Source organism: Macaca nemestrina, chromosome 8 (assembly GCF_043159975.1).
Source record: "Macaca nemestrina isolate mMacNem1 chromosome 8, mMacNem.hap1, whole genome shotgun sequence".
Classification (NCBI taxonomy): domain Eukaryota; kingdom Metazoa; phylum Chordata; class Mammalia; order Primates; family Cercopithecidae; genus Macaca; species Macaca nemestrina.
Genome location: NC_092132.1, coordinates 115,228,160 through 115,243,491, shown reverse-complemented (window position 1 = coordinate 115,243,491; position 15,332 = coordinate 115,228,160). Strand labels below are relative to the sequence as shown.

Here is a 15,332-nt window from a genome sequence, read left to right as displayed (position 1 = left end):
TTAAACAAACAAACAAACAAACAAACAAACAAACCCCGAAAAGCCAAATAGTCTTAGTTATCCAGAGGCTGAGGCAAGGAGGATTGCTTGAGCCCAGTAATTTGAGGTTACAGTGAGCTATGATTGGATCACCGCACTCCAGTTTAGGCAAGAGAGTGAGACCCTGTCTCAAAAAAAAAAAAAAAAATTCAAGTAGTAAGTAAAAGCAACTTTACACACCTTTATTTCCCCCATAAATCTCTTACTTCCTTTTTATTTTTTATAAGTTTGATGTATGTCTTTTTAGACTCTATTGCATACATTTATATACAGTATACAGTAGGTACATTTATAAATATTGGGCTTGTTTTAGGATTTATTTTGACTTTAATGTGGTAAGAATACTTCGCATGAAACTGACCCTTCTAAGAGATTTTTAAATGTCCAATACAGTGTTGTTAACTCTGGGTATTATGTTGTACAGCACATCTCTAGAACTTTTTCTTTTTCTTTTTTTTTTTTTTGAGACGCAGTCTCGCTCTGTAGCCCAGGCTGGAGTGCAGTGGCCGGATCTCAGCTCACTGCAAGCTCCGCCTCCCGGGTTTACGCCATTCTCCTGCCTCAGCCTCCCGAGTAGCTGGGACTACAGGCGCCCGCCACCTCGCCTGGCTAGTTTTTTGTATTTTTTTTTAGTAGAGACGGGGTTTCACCGTGTTAGCCAGGATGGTCTCGATCTCCTGACCTCGTGATCCGCCCGTCTCGGCCTCCCAAAGTGCTGGGATTACAGGCTTGAGCTACCGCGCCCGGCCTCTAGAACTTTTTCATTGTGTGTAACTGAAACTTTATATCTGTTGATCAGCAGCTCCCCATTTTCCGTTCCACAAGCCCCTGGCAACCACTATTCTGTTCAGTGCTTCTATGAATTTGACTATTTTAGATACCTAATATAAGTGAAATCACATAGTATTATATCCTTTGTGGCTGCCTTATTTCACTTAGCATGGTATTGTAGACTCAAGTTTCATCTATGTTATTGCAATGACAAGATTTCCTTTGTTTTTGGGAAATACTATTCTGTTGTATGTGTGTATATGTATGTATATATGTACATTTCTTTATCACATTTTCTTTATCCATTCAATTGTTGACAGACATTTGGGTGGTTTCTATATCCTGGCTACTGTGAATAATGCTGCAGTGAACATAGGAATGCTAATGTCTCTTCAAGATCTTGATTTCATTTTAGATAAGTACCCAGAAGTGGAATTGCTAGATCACATGGTAGTTAATATTTTTAATTTTTAAAAGAACTTTTGTACTATTTTCCATAGTGCCTGCACCATTTTGCATTCTTCCCAACAGGGCACAAGGGTTCCAGTTTCTCCACATTCTTGCTGACACTTGTTGTCTTTTGTTTTTTTCCATGATAGCAATCCTAACATGAAGGGGTGGCCTGCCCCTCCACACCTGTGGGCGTTTCTCGTTAGGTGGAACGAGAGACTTGAGAAAAGAAATGAGACACAGAGACAAAGTATAGAGAAAGAAAAAGTGGGCCCAGGGGACTGGCACTCACCATACAGAGGACCCATGCCGTCACCGGTCTCTGAGTTCCCTTAGTATTTATAGAATAAGTTTAAGGGAAAGTGCTGTGCCTTGACATGCATTTGCAAATATCTCCATAAACCTTTTTAGTGCATAAAGAGCAGCATTGCGCTAGCAAGTCCCACCTTTGCCCTAAGGCGGTTTTCTCCTTTCTCAGTAAACAGAACATACAATCCAGTTTTACACCGAGATGTTCCATTGCCCAGGGATGGGCAGGAGACAGATGCTTTTCTCTATCTCAAACTGCCAACAACTGCCAAGAGGCCTGCTTTCCTCTTGCACTAGTCCTCCTCAGCACAGACCCTTCACGGGTGTCAGGCTGGGGGGCGATCAGGTCTTTCCCTTCCCACGAGGCCATATTTCAGACTGTTACTTGGGGAGAAACCTTGGACAATACCTAGCTTTCCTAGGCAGAGGTCCCTGCGACCTTTGGCAGTGTGCGTATCCCTGGGTACTTGAGGTTAAGGGAATGGTGATGACTTTTAACCAGCAAGCTGCCTTCAGGCACTAGTTTAACAAAGCACATCCTGCACAGCCCAAAATCCCTTAAACCTTGAGTCAAGGACAGGTTGGGGGTATGGTCACAGATTAACAGCATCTCAAATACAGAACAAAATGGAGTCTCTTATGTCTACTTCTTTCTATATAGACACAGTAACAGTCTGCTCTCTCTTTTTCCTACACTAACAGGTATGAAATGATATTTCATTGTGGTTTTGATTTGCATTTCCATGACGATGAGTGACATCGAGCATCTTTTCATATACCTGTTGGCTATTTGTGTGTCTTCATGGAGAAATGTCTGTTAAGTCTTAGGCCCATTTTAATTCATTTTTTTTGTTTCTTTTAACATTTTTATCTATTTAGGGGATATAAATGCAGATTTCTTGCATGTATATATTGCATATTGGTGAAGTGAGGGCTTTTCATGTACCCGTTGTTCAAACAGTGAACATTGTACCCAATAGGTAATTTTTCTGCCCTCACATCCCTCCCGTGCTCCCACCTGTTGGGGTCTCCAGTGTCTGTTATTCCACTCTGTACGTCCGTGAATACTGATTGCTTAGCTCCCACTTATTAAGTGAGAACATGCAGTATTTGACTTTCTGCCTCTGAGTTATTTCAGTTAGGATAATTATAACCCATTTTAAATCAGGTTATTAGTTTTTCATTTTTTGCTATTGAGCTGTAGCACTTCTTATCTATTTTGAAAGTTTAGCCCTTATCAGATATGTGGTTTGCAGATATTTCCCCCTATTCCATAACTTGGCTTTTCACCCTGTGGATTGCTTCCTATGCTGTGTAGAAGGTTTTTAGTTTGATATAGTCCCACTTGTCTATTTTTGGCTTCTGTTGCTTTTAATTTTGGCATCATATCCATGAAATCATTGCCAAGACCAATGTCATGAAGCTTTTCCTCTGTTTTCTTCTAAGAGTTTTAATGTTTCAGGCCTTATGTTTAAGTCTTTAATCCATTTTAAGTTAATTTTTGTGTATGGCATAAGATAAGGTTCCAATTTCATTCTTTTGCATGTTGATATCCAGTTTTCCAGGGAGGAAGGGACTACTTTTTCACCATTCTTTTTCTTGGCATCCTTGTTGAAGATCGGGTGATCTCATATGTGTTGGTTTTTATTTCTGCATTCTTTATTCTGTTCCATTGGTCTGTATGTCTAAATCTTATTTTATTTTAGATTCAGGGGGGTACATATGGATGTTTGTTACATAGGTATATTGTGTCCTGGTGGGGATTGGGCTTCTGGTATACCCATTACCCAAACAGTGAACGTTGTACCTTATACATAATTTGTCAGCCCTCACCCTTCTCCCACCCTTTCCCCTTTGGGAGTTCCCAGTGTCCATCACCTCCATCTTTATGTCCATGTGCACCCACTGTTTAGCCCACACTTACAAGTGAGAATATGCAGTGTTTGATTTTGTGTTTCTGAGTTAGTTCACTTAGGATAATGGCATCCAGCTCCATCCATGTTGCTGCAAAGGACATGATTTCATTCTTTTTTTTGGCTACATAGTATTCCATGGTGTGCGTGCGTGCGTGTGTGTGTGTGTGTGTGTGTGTGTGTGTATGATTTTTCTCATCCAGTCAACTGTTGATGGACACTTACATTAGTTTCATGACTTTGCTATTGTAAATAGTGCTGCAATGAGCATATCAGTGCAGATATCTTTTTTATATAATGATTTATTTTCCTTTGAGTAGATACCCAGTAGTGGAATTGCCGGGTCAAATGGTAGTTCTAGTTTTAGTTCTTTGAAAAATCTTTATACTGTTTTCCATAGAGGTTGAACTAATTTACATTCCCAGCAACAGTGTATAAGCATTCCCTTTTTTCTGCATCTGCACCAATATCAGCCTTTTTTTTTTTTTTTGACTTTTTGATGATAGCCATTCTGACTGTTACAAGATGATATCTCATTGTGGTTTTAATATGCATTTCTCTGATGTTCAGTGATGTTGAGCATTTTTTCATGTGTTTGGCAGCTGCTTGTATTTCTTCTTCTGAGGAATGGATTTTATTGAATCTGTAGATCACTTTGGGTAATATGGACAATTTACCAATTTTAATTCTTCCAGTCCATGAACATAGGATGTCTTTCCAGCTATTTGTATCATCTTTTATTTATTTTAGCAATGTTTTGTAGTTTTTAGTGTGTAATCTTTTTCCTCACTTGTTAAGCTTATTCACAAATATTTTGTTTTCAATACTATTGTATATAGCTTTGTTTCCTTAATTTCCTTTTTGTAGTTCATTGTTAGTATGTGGAAATGACCTTATTTTTGCGTGTCAGTTTTGTATCCTGCAACTTTACTGTATTTATTTATTAGTTATAACAGTTTTTTGATGGACTCTTTGGGATTTTCTATATGTATGATCTTGTCATCTTAAAAGAGGGACGGTTTTGCTTCATTTCCAATTTAGATGCCTTTTAGTTCTTTTTCTTGCTAATTGCTCTGGCTAGGACTTCCAATACCAAGTTGAATAGAAGTGGCAAGATTGGGCATCCTTGCTTCATTTCTGAACTTAGAGGAAAAACTTTTTGTTTTTCACAACTAGATATGATTTTAGCTATGGGAATTTCATATATGCCCTAATTATGTTGAAGTTATTTTCCTTTATTTCTAGTTTGTTGAGAGCTTTTTGCATGAAAGCATATTGAATTTTATCAAGTGCTTTTTCTGTATCTGTTGACATGATCATGCGATTTTTATCCTTCATTTTGTTAATGTGACATATCTCATTAATTAATTATTTTTTATTATTTATTTATTTATTTTTTTGAGACAGAGTCTTACTGTTGCCCAGGCTGATAACACAGCCTGTGTTTGCCAGTGCTGCAAACACAGCTCACTGCAGCTTTGACCTAATGGGCTCAGGTGATTCTCGTGCCTCAGCCTCTTGAGTAGTTGGGACTACAGGCATATGCCACCATGCTTGACAAATTTTTGTATTTTTTGTAGAGAAGGAATTTTGCCACGTTGCCTAGACTGGTCTCGAACTCCTGAACTCAAGCAGTCTGGCTGCCTAAGACACCCAGAGTGCTAGGATTACAGGTGTGCACCACTGCACCTGGTCTCATTAATTGATTTTTGTATATCAAGCCATCCCAATTTATACCCAAGGATAAATTCTACTAGGTCAGGTGTATTTTACTTTCAATGTGCAGCTGAATTTGGTTTGCTAGTATTTTGTTGAAGATTTTGCATCTGTATTTATTTGGCACATTGGCCTGTAGTTTTTTTATTTATGGCATCAGTTGAAATGTCTCCTTTCTCATTTCTGATTTTGAGTCTTCTCTTTCTTTTTCTTAGTTAAGGTTGGTCAATATTGCTTATCTTTTGAAAAATACTAACTCTTGGTTTTGCTGATTTTTCAATTCTTTTTCTAGTCTCAGTTTTAATTCTGATCTGAAGTTCATTATTTTCCTTATGATAATTTTGAGTTTAAATTTTCTGTTGCTTTTCAAGTTTCTTGGTTTGTAAAGTTAGATTGTTTATTTGAGGTTTTTTTTTTTTTTTTTTTTTTTTTTGGACAGAGTCTCACTGTGTCGTCCAGGCTGGAGTGTAGTAGCACAATCTTGGTTCATTGCAACCTCCACCTCCTGGGTTCTAGCGATTCTTGTGCCTCAGCTTCCTGAGGAGCTGGGATTCCAGGCGCTCATCACCATGCTTGGCTAATTTTTTAGTAGAGATGGGGTTTTGCCATGTTGACCAGGCTGGTCTCGAACTCCTGACCTCAGGTGATCTACCTGCCTAGGTCTCCCAAAGTGCCGGGATTACAGGTGTGAGCCATCACATCTGGCCTCCTTTTAGTATTAGTTTTGCTGTATTTCGGAAGTTTTTACATATTGTGTTTTTTGTTTGTCCAAAAGTATTTTTTAATTTCGTGTTTGATTCCCTTTTTGACCCAATGGTTGTTCCAAAGTGTGTTGTTTAATTTCCACATATTGGTGATGTTTCCATTTTCCTTTTTACTTTTATTGCCGTCTTTTTCTATTCTAATTGCTAGTTTCATCCATTCTGGTCAGAAAATACATTTGGTATGATTTCAGTCTTCTTAAATTTCTGAAGACCTGTTTTGTGACCTAACATGTGAGCCTAGAGAGAGTTCCATGTGCGCCTCAGAATAGTATGTATTCTGCCACTGTTGGGGAGAATGTCCTGTATATGTCTATTAGTTTGATTTGGTCTGTAGTGTTGTTCAAGTCCTCTGTTTCCTTATTGATCTTCTATCTAGATGTTTTATCTATAATTAAATTGCAGTATTGAAGTTTCTTACTATTTTGTGTTGCTATTTCTTCAGTTTTGTCAGTGCTTGCATTACATATTTAGGTGCTCTAATGTTGGGTGCATATATATTTATTATTGTTATATCTTCCTAGTGAATTGTTACTTTTATCACTATAAAATGTTTTTCTTTGTGTTTTGTGACAATTCTGACATAGAGTCTCTTTTCTTTGATATAAGTTTAGCTACCCCTGCTCTATGTGGTTACCATTTGCATGGAATATCTTTATTCATTCTTCACTTTCAGCCTACATATGTCCTTAGAACTATAGTGAGTCTCTTGTAGATAGCATACAGTTTAGTTTTGTTTTTGTTCTTGTTTTTATCCATTCAGTGTACTATGTGTTTTTGTTGGGGAGTTTAACATAATTACATTTAAAGTAATTCTTGATAGGGAAGGATTTACTGTGATTGTTTTAAATGTTTTTTGTCTTGTAGCTCTTTTGTCTGCCCTTTCTTGCTGTTTTCCTTTGTATTTTTTTGATTTTGTCTGTGTGTTGATGTTCTTTTATCCCTATTCCTTTTTCTTTTATGTAATTTCCTTCTATAGGTATTTGTTTATGGTTACCTTAGAGTGTACATAAAATACCTTGTAGTAATAACAGTATTTTTAAGCTGATAACAACTTAACGTCAATTACAAACAAAAACTCTTCACTTTAAGTTCTCCCATTACACAGTTTATGTTGTTGTGACAGTTTACAATCCATTAATACTGTGTATCTTTCAACATATTTTTTAGTTTGTTTTTGTTTTTGTTTTTGAGATGGAGTTTTGCTCTTGTCTAGGCTGGAGTGTAATGGTGCCATGGCTCACTGCAACCTCTGCCTCCTGGGTTCAAGTGATTCTTCTGCCTCAGCCTCCCGAGTAGCTGGGATTACAGGTGCCTGCCACCATGATTGCCTAATTTTTATATTTTTAGTGGAGACAGGGTTTCACCATGTTGTCCAAGCTGGTCTCAAACTCTTGACCTCAAGTGATCTGCCTGCCTCGGCCTCCCAAAGTGCTGGGATTACAGGTGTGAGCCACTGTGCCTGGCCTATAGTTATATTTTATGCTTTTTCTTCTAAATTTACACTAGAAGTGAAAGTGATTTACTCAGTACCATTAACAGCAACACAGTATTTTGCATTTATCTATATATTTATTCTTACTAATTAATTTTATACTTTCTTTTGCTCCTGTGTTGCTATCTAGCAGTCTTTCATTTCAAGTTGAAGAACTCCATTTCACATTTCTTAGAAGAAAGGTCTAGTCATGATGAACTCCCCTGCTTTTGTTTTTCTAGGAAAGTCTTAATGTCTTCTTCATTTTTAAAGGATAGTTTTGCCATATATAGGATTCTTTCTTGGCAGTTTTTTCTTTCATTACTTTACTATGTCACCTCATTCCCTTCTGGCCTACAAGATTTCTGCTGAAAAATCCACTAATGGCCTGATGCGGGTTCCCTTGTGTGTGATGAGTTGCTGTCTTTCTTACTGCTTTTCAAAATTCTCTGTCTTTGTCTTTTGATAATTTGATTGTAATGTTTCTTGGTGTTGATTTCTTTCGATTCCTCTTACTTAAGATTCTTTGGGGTTCCTGCATGTGGACGTCCATTTCTTTCCCCAGATTTGGGAAAATTTCACCCACTACCTCTTTTAAATAAGCTTTTTGGTACTTTTTCTTTGCTCCTTGTGGGATTGCCGCAGTGTGTATATTGGTCTCTTGATGGTGTCTCATAAATCCCTTAAGCTTTATTCACTTGTATTTCTTTTTCTTTTTGCTCCTCTGACTTGATAAGGTAACCTGACTTTGAGTTTGTTGAATCTTCCTTCTCTTTGCTCTGATCTGCTGTTGCACTCCTCTGTTGCATTTTTCCATTAAGTTGGTGTATTCTTCAGCCCTGAAATTAGTGAGAAGACCTTCTTCACTAACTAACCTGGCCAGAGCTTTTTTGGGCCTCTCAAACTTTCATATTTGTTAAAACTGCTGTTTCTGTTGTTGTTAGCCCCCTGGTGTCTACACTGTGCTGGAGCCCATCAGTGTTCCAAAAGGGGAGAAAGAAGTGATTTGTTGGGCAATCCCTAGAAAAGCTGCAACATGTGACACGTGGTCCAACTGTTTCTCTTTTCAGGGCAAAGCTTGGAAGTGGTATTTTATTTATTTATTTATTTATTTTTTGTTTTTTTAAATCACTGTGTTAAACTGGGTAGAGGAACTGTGGCAAGTGTCTGAGCAATAGTTGGAACAGCCACCTTTGTTCTTTGTGGCCTTCAGGGATCTAGCATATACCAGCTCCATCTGTGCTCTGAGAGAGGAGAGAGAAAAGCCAGTTCCTTGGGTAGCTCCTAGAAAAATTGTAGCATTTGGTGTGTGGTCCTCCTTTGGGAGAAGCTAGGAGCCTTTTTTTTTTTTTTTAAGTATTATTATTATTATCCATTTACTTTGCGTTGAGACAGGGTGAGGAGCTGTGGCAAGTGTCCACATGCTAGTTTAACCTGCCACCTTTGTTCTCTGAAACCCCCAGGGATCTAATATATTTCAGGTCCTATATGTCGTCAGAGACAGATGAGATAGAAGGTAGTCCCCTCAGGAAGCACTCTAAAAAACTGTAATATTGGATGTGTGGCCCAACTCTTTCTCTCCTCAGGGAGATGCTGAGAGCTGTTTCCTCCTGATCTTATATGCCATGTCATGGGTTGGGATTGTGGCGAGAAAGGATCTCCAGTTTTCCTACTGGTTTCAGTGTGGCTGGTTTTACAATTGCCTGCAATGTAGTAGCCTCTCAACTAGTTTCTGGATTTCTTACAAAGGGAATTGATTAATGTGTTACTGTTGAATTGCTGACTTTTTATAGGAAATTTGTTAGCCTCCAATAAAAGTTAAAATGCACATGCTTTTAGATCTAGTAATTCTACCTTTATGTAACTATCTTAGAGAAATATTTGTATATATGCACATGGGATTTGTACAGGGGTGTTTATTGCAGCACTGCCTGTTGGAGGAAGGAGAATCCAGGGCTTTCTATTCTCCCATTTTGGTGATGCCATTCTGGCTTTTGTTTTTGTGTATAAATAAAATCAGATTTAATATTGTTTAAAATTGACTTAAAATCTGTTGTATGCAGATTTTTTTCTATTTCGATATCCTGGACATTTTTCTGTATCATTTTATTATGTAGACATCACCCTTTAATTTGCTGAACAGTATTCCAATACAAGGATTTACTATGATTTATTTAACCATACTCTAATTACTGTAATTAGTGTTTTCTGTTGTAAACAGTGCTGCAGTATACATCCTTGTACACACCTCACGTGTATATATATATAGATATACACACGTCATGTGTATATATACAAATATTTTTCTATGATAGTTATTGTACATAAAGGTAGAATTATTGGATCTAAAAGCATGTACATTTTAACTTACATCAGAAGCTAATGAATTTCATATAAATAGTCTGGGTCAGTTTGCATTTCTGACAACAGTATATTATGCCATTGTGTATCCATAGTCTTACCAGCACAGGATAATATGTTTTCTTAATTTTGGCAAGCTGATGGGTAAAAAATAAGAAGATACTGTTTTAGTTTACAGATTTTCATGTGATTATAGGTTATAGGCATCATTTTCTTCTATGAATTATTATTTTATGTATTTTTTATCAGTTCTGTTGGTTCATTGAATCTTATTTTAAATTGATTTTTAGGCCTCTTTCTATAAGATGGACATAACTCCTTTGTTATATATGTTCTAATATTCTTTGTTTATAGCTTATTTAACTTTTCATAGGTTACATTTTATGTTGAAATTTAAAATTTAAATGAAGGCAAATTTACTAATTTTTTTCCCATAATGGCTTCAGAAATTTGTATCTTTAGCTGGCTTTTAGTATTCTTATATGTAGATCATCATCATAGCCCCTCTACAAATTATTTTAGTTTTTGTTAAAATTTTTATGTTAGCTCTTTGAGGAGGGGGCATGTGGAGTAAGCTTGGAAATTAAACTTATCCACTAATGATCAGTTGTTGTGGAACCATTTAAAAAGGTTCCTTTACGATAACCTAAGTTCTGATATACATTGTCTGTTTCCTGATTCCCTATTCTTTCATGAAGCCAACTGTCCTGCAGTGTTTTTGAACTGGCCAGCGTTCACCTACAAATCTTTATACGTTTTTAATTGGGTATATGCCCCAGAGTGGGATGACTTGGTTAGATGGTAGAGGTATTTAACTTTTCGAGAAACTCTCAAACTGTTTTCTAAAGTAATTGTACCATTTCTCATTTCCATCCTTAGTGTATGAGAGTTCTCATTGTTTCCTATCCTCACCAATACTTCATGTGGTGAGTCTTTTTAATTTTAGCCATTCTATTGAGTGTGAGGTGGTGCCTCATTGAGGTTTTATTTGCATTTCTTTAGTGACTAATGATGCGTTGAGTGTGTTTTCATGTGCTTATTTGCCATCAGGTTATCTTGTGGTGATATGACCGTTCACCTCTTTCCCCTCTTTTAAAAATTTTGATTACTTATTATTGAGTTTTGAGAATACTTTGTATATTCTGTATACAAGTTCTCTATCAGATTGTCAATATTTTTTCCAAGTTGTAGCTTGCCTTTAATTAGCTTAGCAGTATGTTTTGAAGAGCAGAACTTTTACATGTTGATGAAGTTTATTTTATAAACTTGTAATTTTATCGGTTGTTCTTTTGGTGTCCTATCTAAGGACTTCTTGCCTACTCCACAGTTGCAAAGGTTTTCTCCTAGAAGTTTTATAGTTTTAGGTTTCACATTTAGTTCCATGATGCAATTTGACTTTTTTTTTTGGGTATATTTCAAGATGTGCATTAAAGTTCATTTATTTTTAAATGTTTATTATGAAATAATTATAGTCTGACAGGAAGTTGCAAAATAATATAGAGTCATGTACTTTTCACCCAGTTTTCCTTAGTGATAACACCTTATAAAGCTGTACCACAGAATACAGAACAGAACATTGACATTGCTATTTTAACAGAGAAGATGTCTCTGTGGGTGGGAGTTTTTTTTTTTTTTTTGAGGCGGAGTCTCGCTCTGCTGCCCAGGTTGGAGTACAGTGGTCGGATCTCAGCTCACTGCAAGCTCCGCCTCCCGGGTTTATGCCATTCTCCTGCCTCAGCCTCCCGAGTAGCTGGGACTACAGGTGCCCGCCACCACGCCCGGCTAGTTTTTTTTGTATTTTTTAGTAGAGATGGGGTTTCACCATGTTAGCCAGGATGGTCTCGATCTCCTGACCTTGTGATCTGCCTGTCTCGGCCTCCCAAAGTGCTGGGATTACAGGCTTGAGCCACCGTGCCCGGCCTGTGGTGGGAGTTTGGGGGTAAGAAGGAGCCATGGTGGCCCAGAGTATGGTGAGAGAAGCCAAGCAAGGTAAAAAGAGTGTTCAACTAGGGTGAAGAGCCACCCAACAGAGAAGTTAGACCCTGAGCGTGAAGATAAATGTCTTTATGGATGCTAACCTCTCTGTGATCATCAGGCGTACTGTTATGAACGGAATGTTTGTGCTTCCCCAAAACTCATGTGTTGGAACCCAACCACCAGCATGGCTACATTTGGAGATGGGGCCTTTAAGGAAGTAATTAAAGTTAAATGAGGTCATAAGGGTGGGGCTCTGATCCACTAGGATCAGTGTCCTTGTAAGAAGAGACACCAAACATCTTGCCTTCTCTCTGCCCACATGCACTGAGGAAGGGCTATGTTAGCACACAGAGAGAAGGCAGCCCTCTGCAAGCCAGGAAGAGAGTCCTCACCAGAAACGGAACTAGTAGGAACCTTGATCTTAGATTTCTAGCCTCAAGAACTATGAGAAAATAAATTTCTGTAGTTTAAACCTGTGGTATTTTGTTATGGCATTCTAAACAGACTAAGTAAGGCACATACTATATGATTTCTTTCCTTTGAAATATGTTGAGACCTAAATACTTGCATCTGAAGAGACACTGTTAAATCCAGAAACAGTAAGCGACTGTTTCTGGAGGGTAACTGCTACAATCATGTTAGAATGAAGTAGATTTTAGGTGTAAGGTAAGAATTTTATTAATGAATGTTAATGTCAATAACTAATTTCTTTATTGACAGTCATTTTATGTTCACAGGAATGTGAATTGGACCCTTGCTGTGAAGGAAGTACCTGTAAGCTTAAATCATTTGCTGAGTGTGCATATGGTGACTGTTGTAAAGACTGTCGGGTAAGGAATTCCTCCTTCTTGGGAACAAAAAAAAAAAAAAAAAAAGAAAAGGAAAATCTGTGTATATCAAAATTTATTTTTTGAGATTTCTGAGTGAGCACTATTTTTATTTTATGGTCATGGGAAAAATTTTATGCCACTTGTGTGTAATTTTAAAGCACATTCGTTTACATTAAATGGTCTGTTGAGATTGTTTTCTAAGTAGAAACATTTTTTTTTCTGATTTTTAGAGTAACATATATGCTTGTTAGCAATAATTAAATAACACAAAACCATAGAAAGAAGAGCATGAAAGAGCCTCTATCATTTTATACTCTTCAGGTAGCCATTGTTGATAATTTGTTAATATAATCACGTTTTTTCTATACAAATGTGATTGTATGTGTGTCTGTCTGTTCTTAAGTGGGTAAGCACAGATACATATATTTTTATCTGCTTTTTTCAATATGACACCATGAACTCTTTTTTTTTTCCCATTCATGTAGTTCTATAATACATGGTTATTTAAGTAATATTACTTATACAGTTGTACCATAATTTCTTCAGTTAACTAATGATGGACATTTTGATTGCTTCCAATTACTGCTTATAAGAGAAATCACTGGTGCAGAATATTCATAGTAAGTTTTGATATACATTTTATATATCTTTCACAAATGTGCCAGTCTGTACTTCTGCCAACAGTGTTATCAAATACTTGTTTCCTTATGCCAATATTGGTTACTAGTGAGCACTATACTCCTGGTTAGTTCAGTAGGTGTAAAGGGTTCTTGTATTTTTATTTAGTTTGCATTTCTTTTGGTTACAAATGAGGTCATGTTTCTTTACTTTCCATAGTTAGGACTTACATGAATTACCTATTGTTAGCCATTGTTCATTTTTCTATTGGGTTATTTAATCTTTTGTTATTGTTAGAATGCTTTGTAGATATAAATTCTGTGGTTTCACATTTGATTAATTTGTGGACATTATCCTGATACTTATGTTTAATTGCATTTTATTTCACTAGTTCCTTCCAGGAGGTACTTTATGCCGAGGGAAAACCAGTGAGTGTGATGTTCCAGAGTATTGCAATGGTTCTTCTCAGTTCTGTCAGCCAGATGTTTTTATTCAGAATGGATATCCTTGCCAGAATAACAAAGCCTATTGCTACAACGGCATGTGCCAGTATTATGATGCTCAGTGTCAAGTCATCTTTGGCTCAAGTAAGATATCATCATTTATAATTGATTGCTTTGATATTATTTATTTTTGATTTAGGTATTTTAAAAAAGGTAATGAAACATTATTGATAAAGTTGAGGCTCTCTTGTTTCTCATCATATTTCCTTTCTTCCTTCTTTGGAGGCAGTCATGATCATGAATTTAATATGCACAGATTCAGTTGATGTTTTCTAATTTTTCTGTCTGTATCTTTTTATGTTTTTTGTGTATCGTTTACACACACGCACAGATACATTTGTAGTATCCTCTAGTTTTAAAAATGTTGAATTGTGCACATGGGTCTGCTGTTTGCATTGTTCACTCAGAATTTTCTTGAAATTCATCTATATTGATATATTTATATCATAGTATATTAAAGTATTCCATTAGATAAATGGATCATGATTAGTTATTCTCTTACTGATAGATATTTGGGATTTAAAAACAATTTATGTATTTTTACTTTTTAAAGTTTTTATTTTTATCGAGGGCATACACATAAAGAGCCAAATTATTGTATAATGCATAGTATGAACAAATAAGGACTGTTCCCACCCAGTATTCCTATCACTTGAGGCAGTTTTACCTTTTCTGGCTAAGATTTTTGTTAACTTGTGCTAAATTTTTAGATAATCTCTTGGCAATGCTACGTTTTTATTTTTTTGTTCTAGGCATTAGTTATTAATTTTTCACTATAGAAGATAAGTTAGTTTTCTTTCCTTCTCTTCTTTCAACCCTTAACAACTCCCGTCATACCTATGCTCATTTTCCATTCTTCATCCTCCCAATATGGATTAATTGTAATTTTAGTTAGGGCAGTGTTGACTGTGTATTGTATAATGGCCACATTAATGCTCTTCACAACTAAACTATATAGTAAGTTATAATTACTTCCTGATTTCTCTAGAGTTACTAATTCTGTATCTCTTTTTCTCTCTCTCTTTTGGTTTGGTTAATTTCCTATGTACTTTCCATTAATTAACTTGTATATTGTTAACCATTGGCCTGATTGTGCCTTCAGTTGATTAGTGGCATCGAGTATTCTATTTATTTCAATTTGTTCAAATAAGTCTGAACAGAAGTCCTCTGTTCCTCTTCAGTCTTGACTGGTTTCCCTCTGTATAGTTAGTGTTCTCCAGATAAATGGAACCATTGTGTTGTGTGTTTATGTATACAGTTGTGTACCACATAACAACATTTTGGTCAGTGAGAGACTGCATATACAACAGTGGTCTAATAAAATTATAAGGCTGTATTTTTACTGTAATGTTTCTATGTTTAGATATGTTTAGATATCTTTTCTATGTTTAGATATGTTTATATGCCATTGTGTTACCGTTGCCTACAGTATTTAGTCCAGTGTCATGGTGTACACATTTGTAGCCTAGGAGCAGTAGGCTGTACCACATAGCCCAGATGTGTAGTAGGCTATACCACCTAGGTTTGTTTAAGTGCACTCTGTGATGTTTGCACAATGACAAAATCACCCAACAACTCACTTCTCAGATCATATCCCTGTTATTAAGTGA

General features: G+C 36.4%; 1 protein-coding gene across 1 annotated transcript in view; it reads left to right on the top strand.

The window, feature by feature from the left end:
- Window positions 1–15,332, top strand: part of LOC105476623 (ADAM metallopeptidase domain 9) — a 113,246-nt gene that overhangs the window by 47,027 nt on the left and 50,887 nt on the right. The window contains exons 13-14 of the mRNA XM_071068356.1: window positions 12,509–12,601; window positions 13,611–13,806. Coding sequence (XP_070924457.1) covers window positions 12,509–12,601; window positions 13,611–13,806 — 289 coding nt within the window. The remainder of the gene's footprint in view (window positions 1–12,508; window positions 12,602–13,610; window positions 13,807–15,332) is intronic.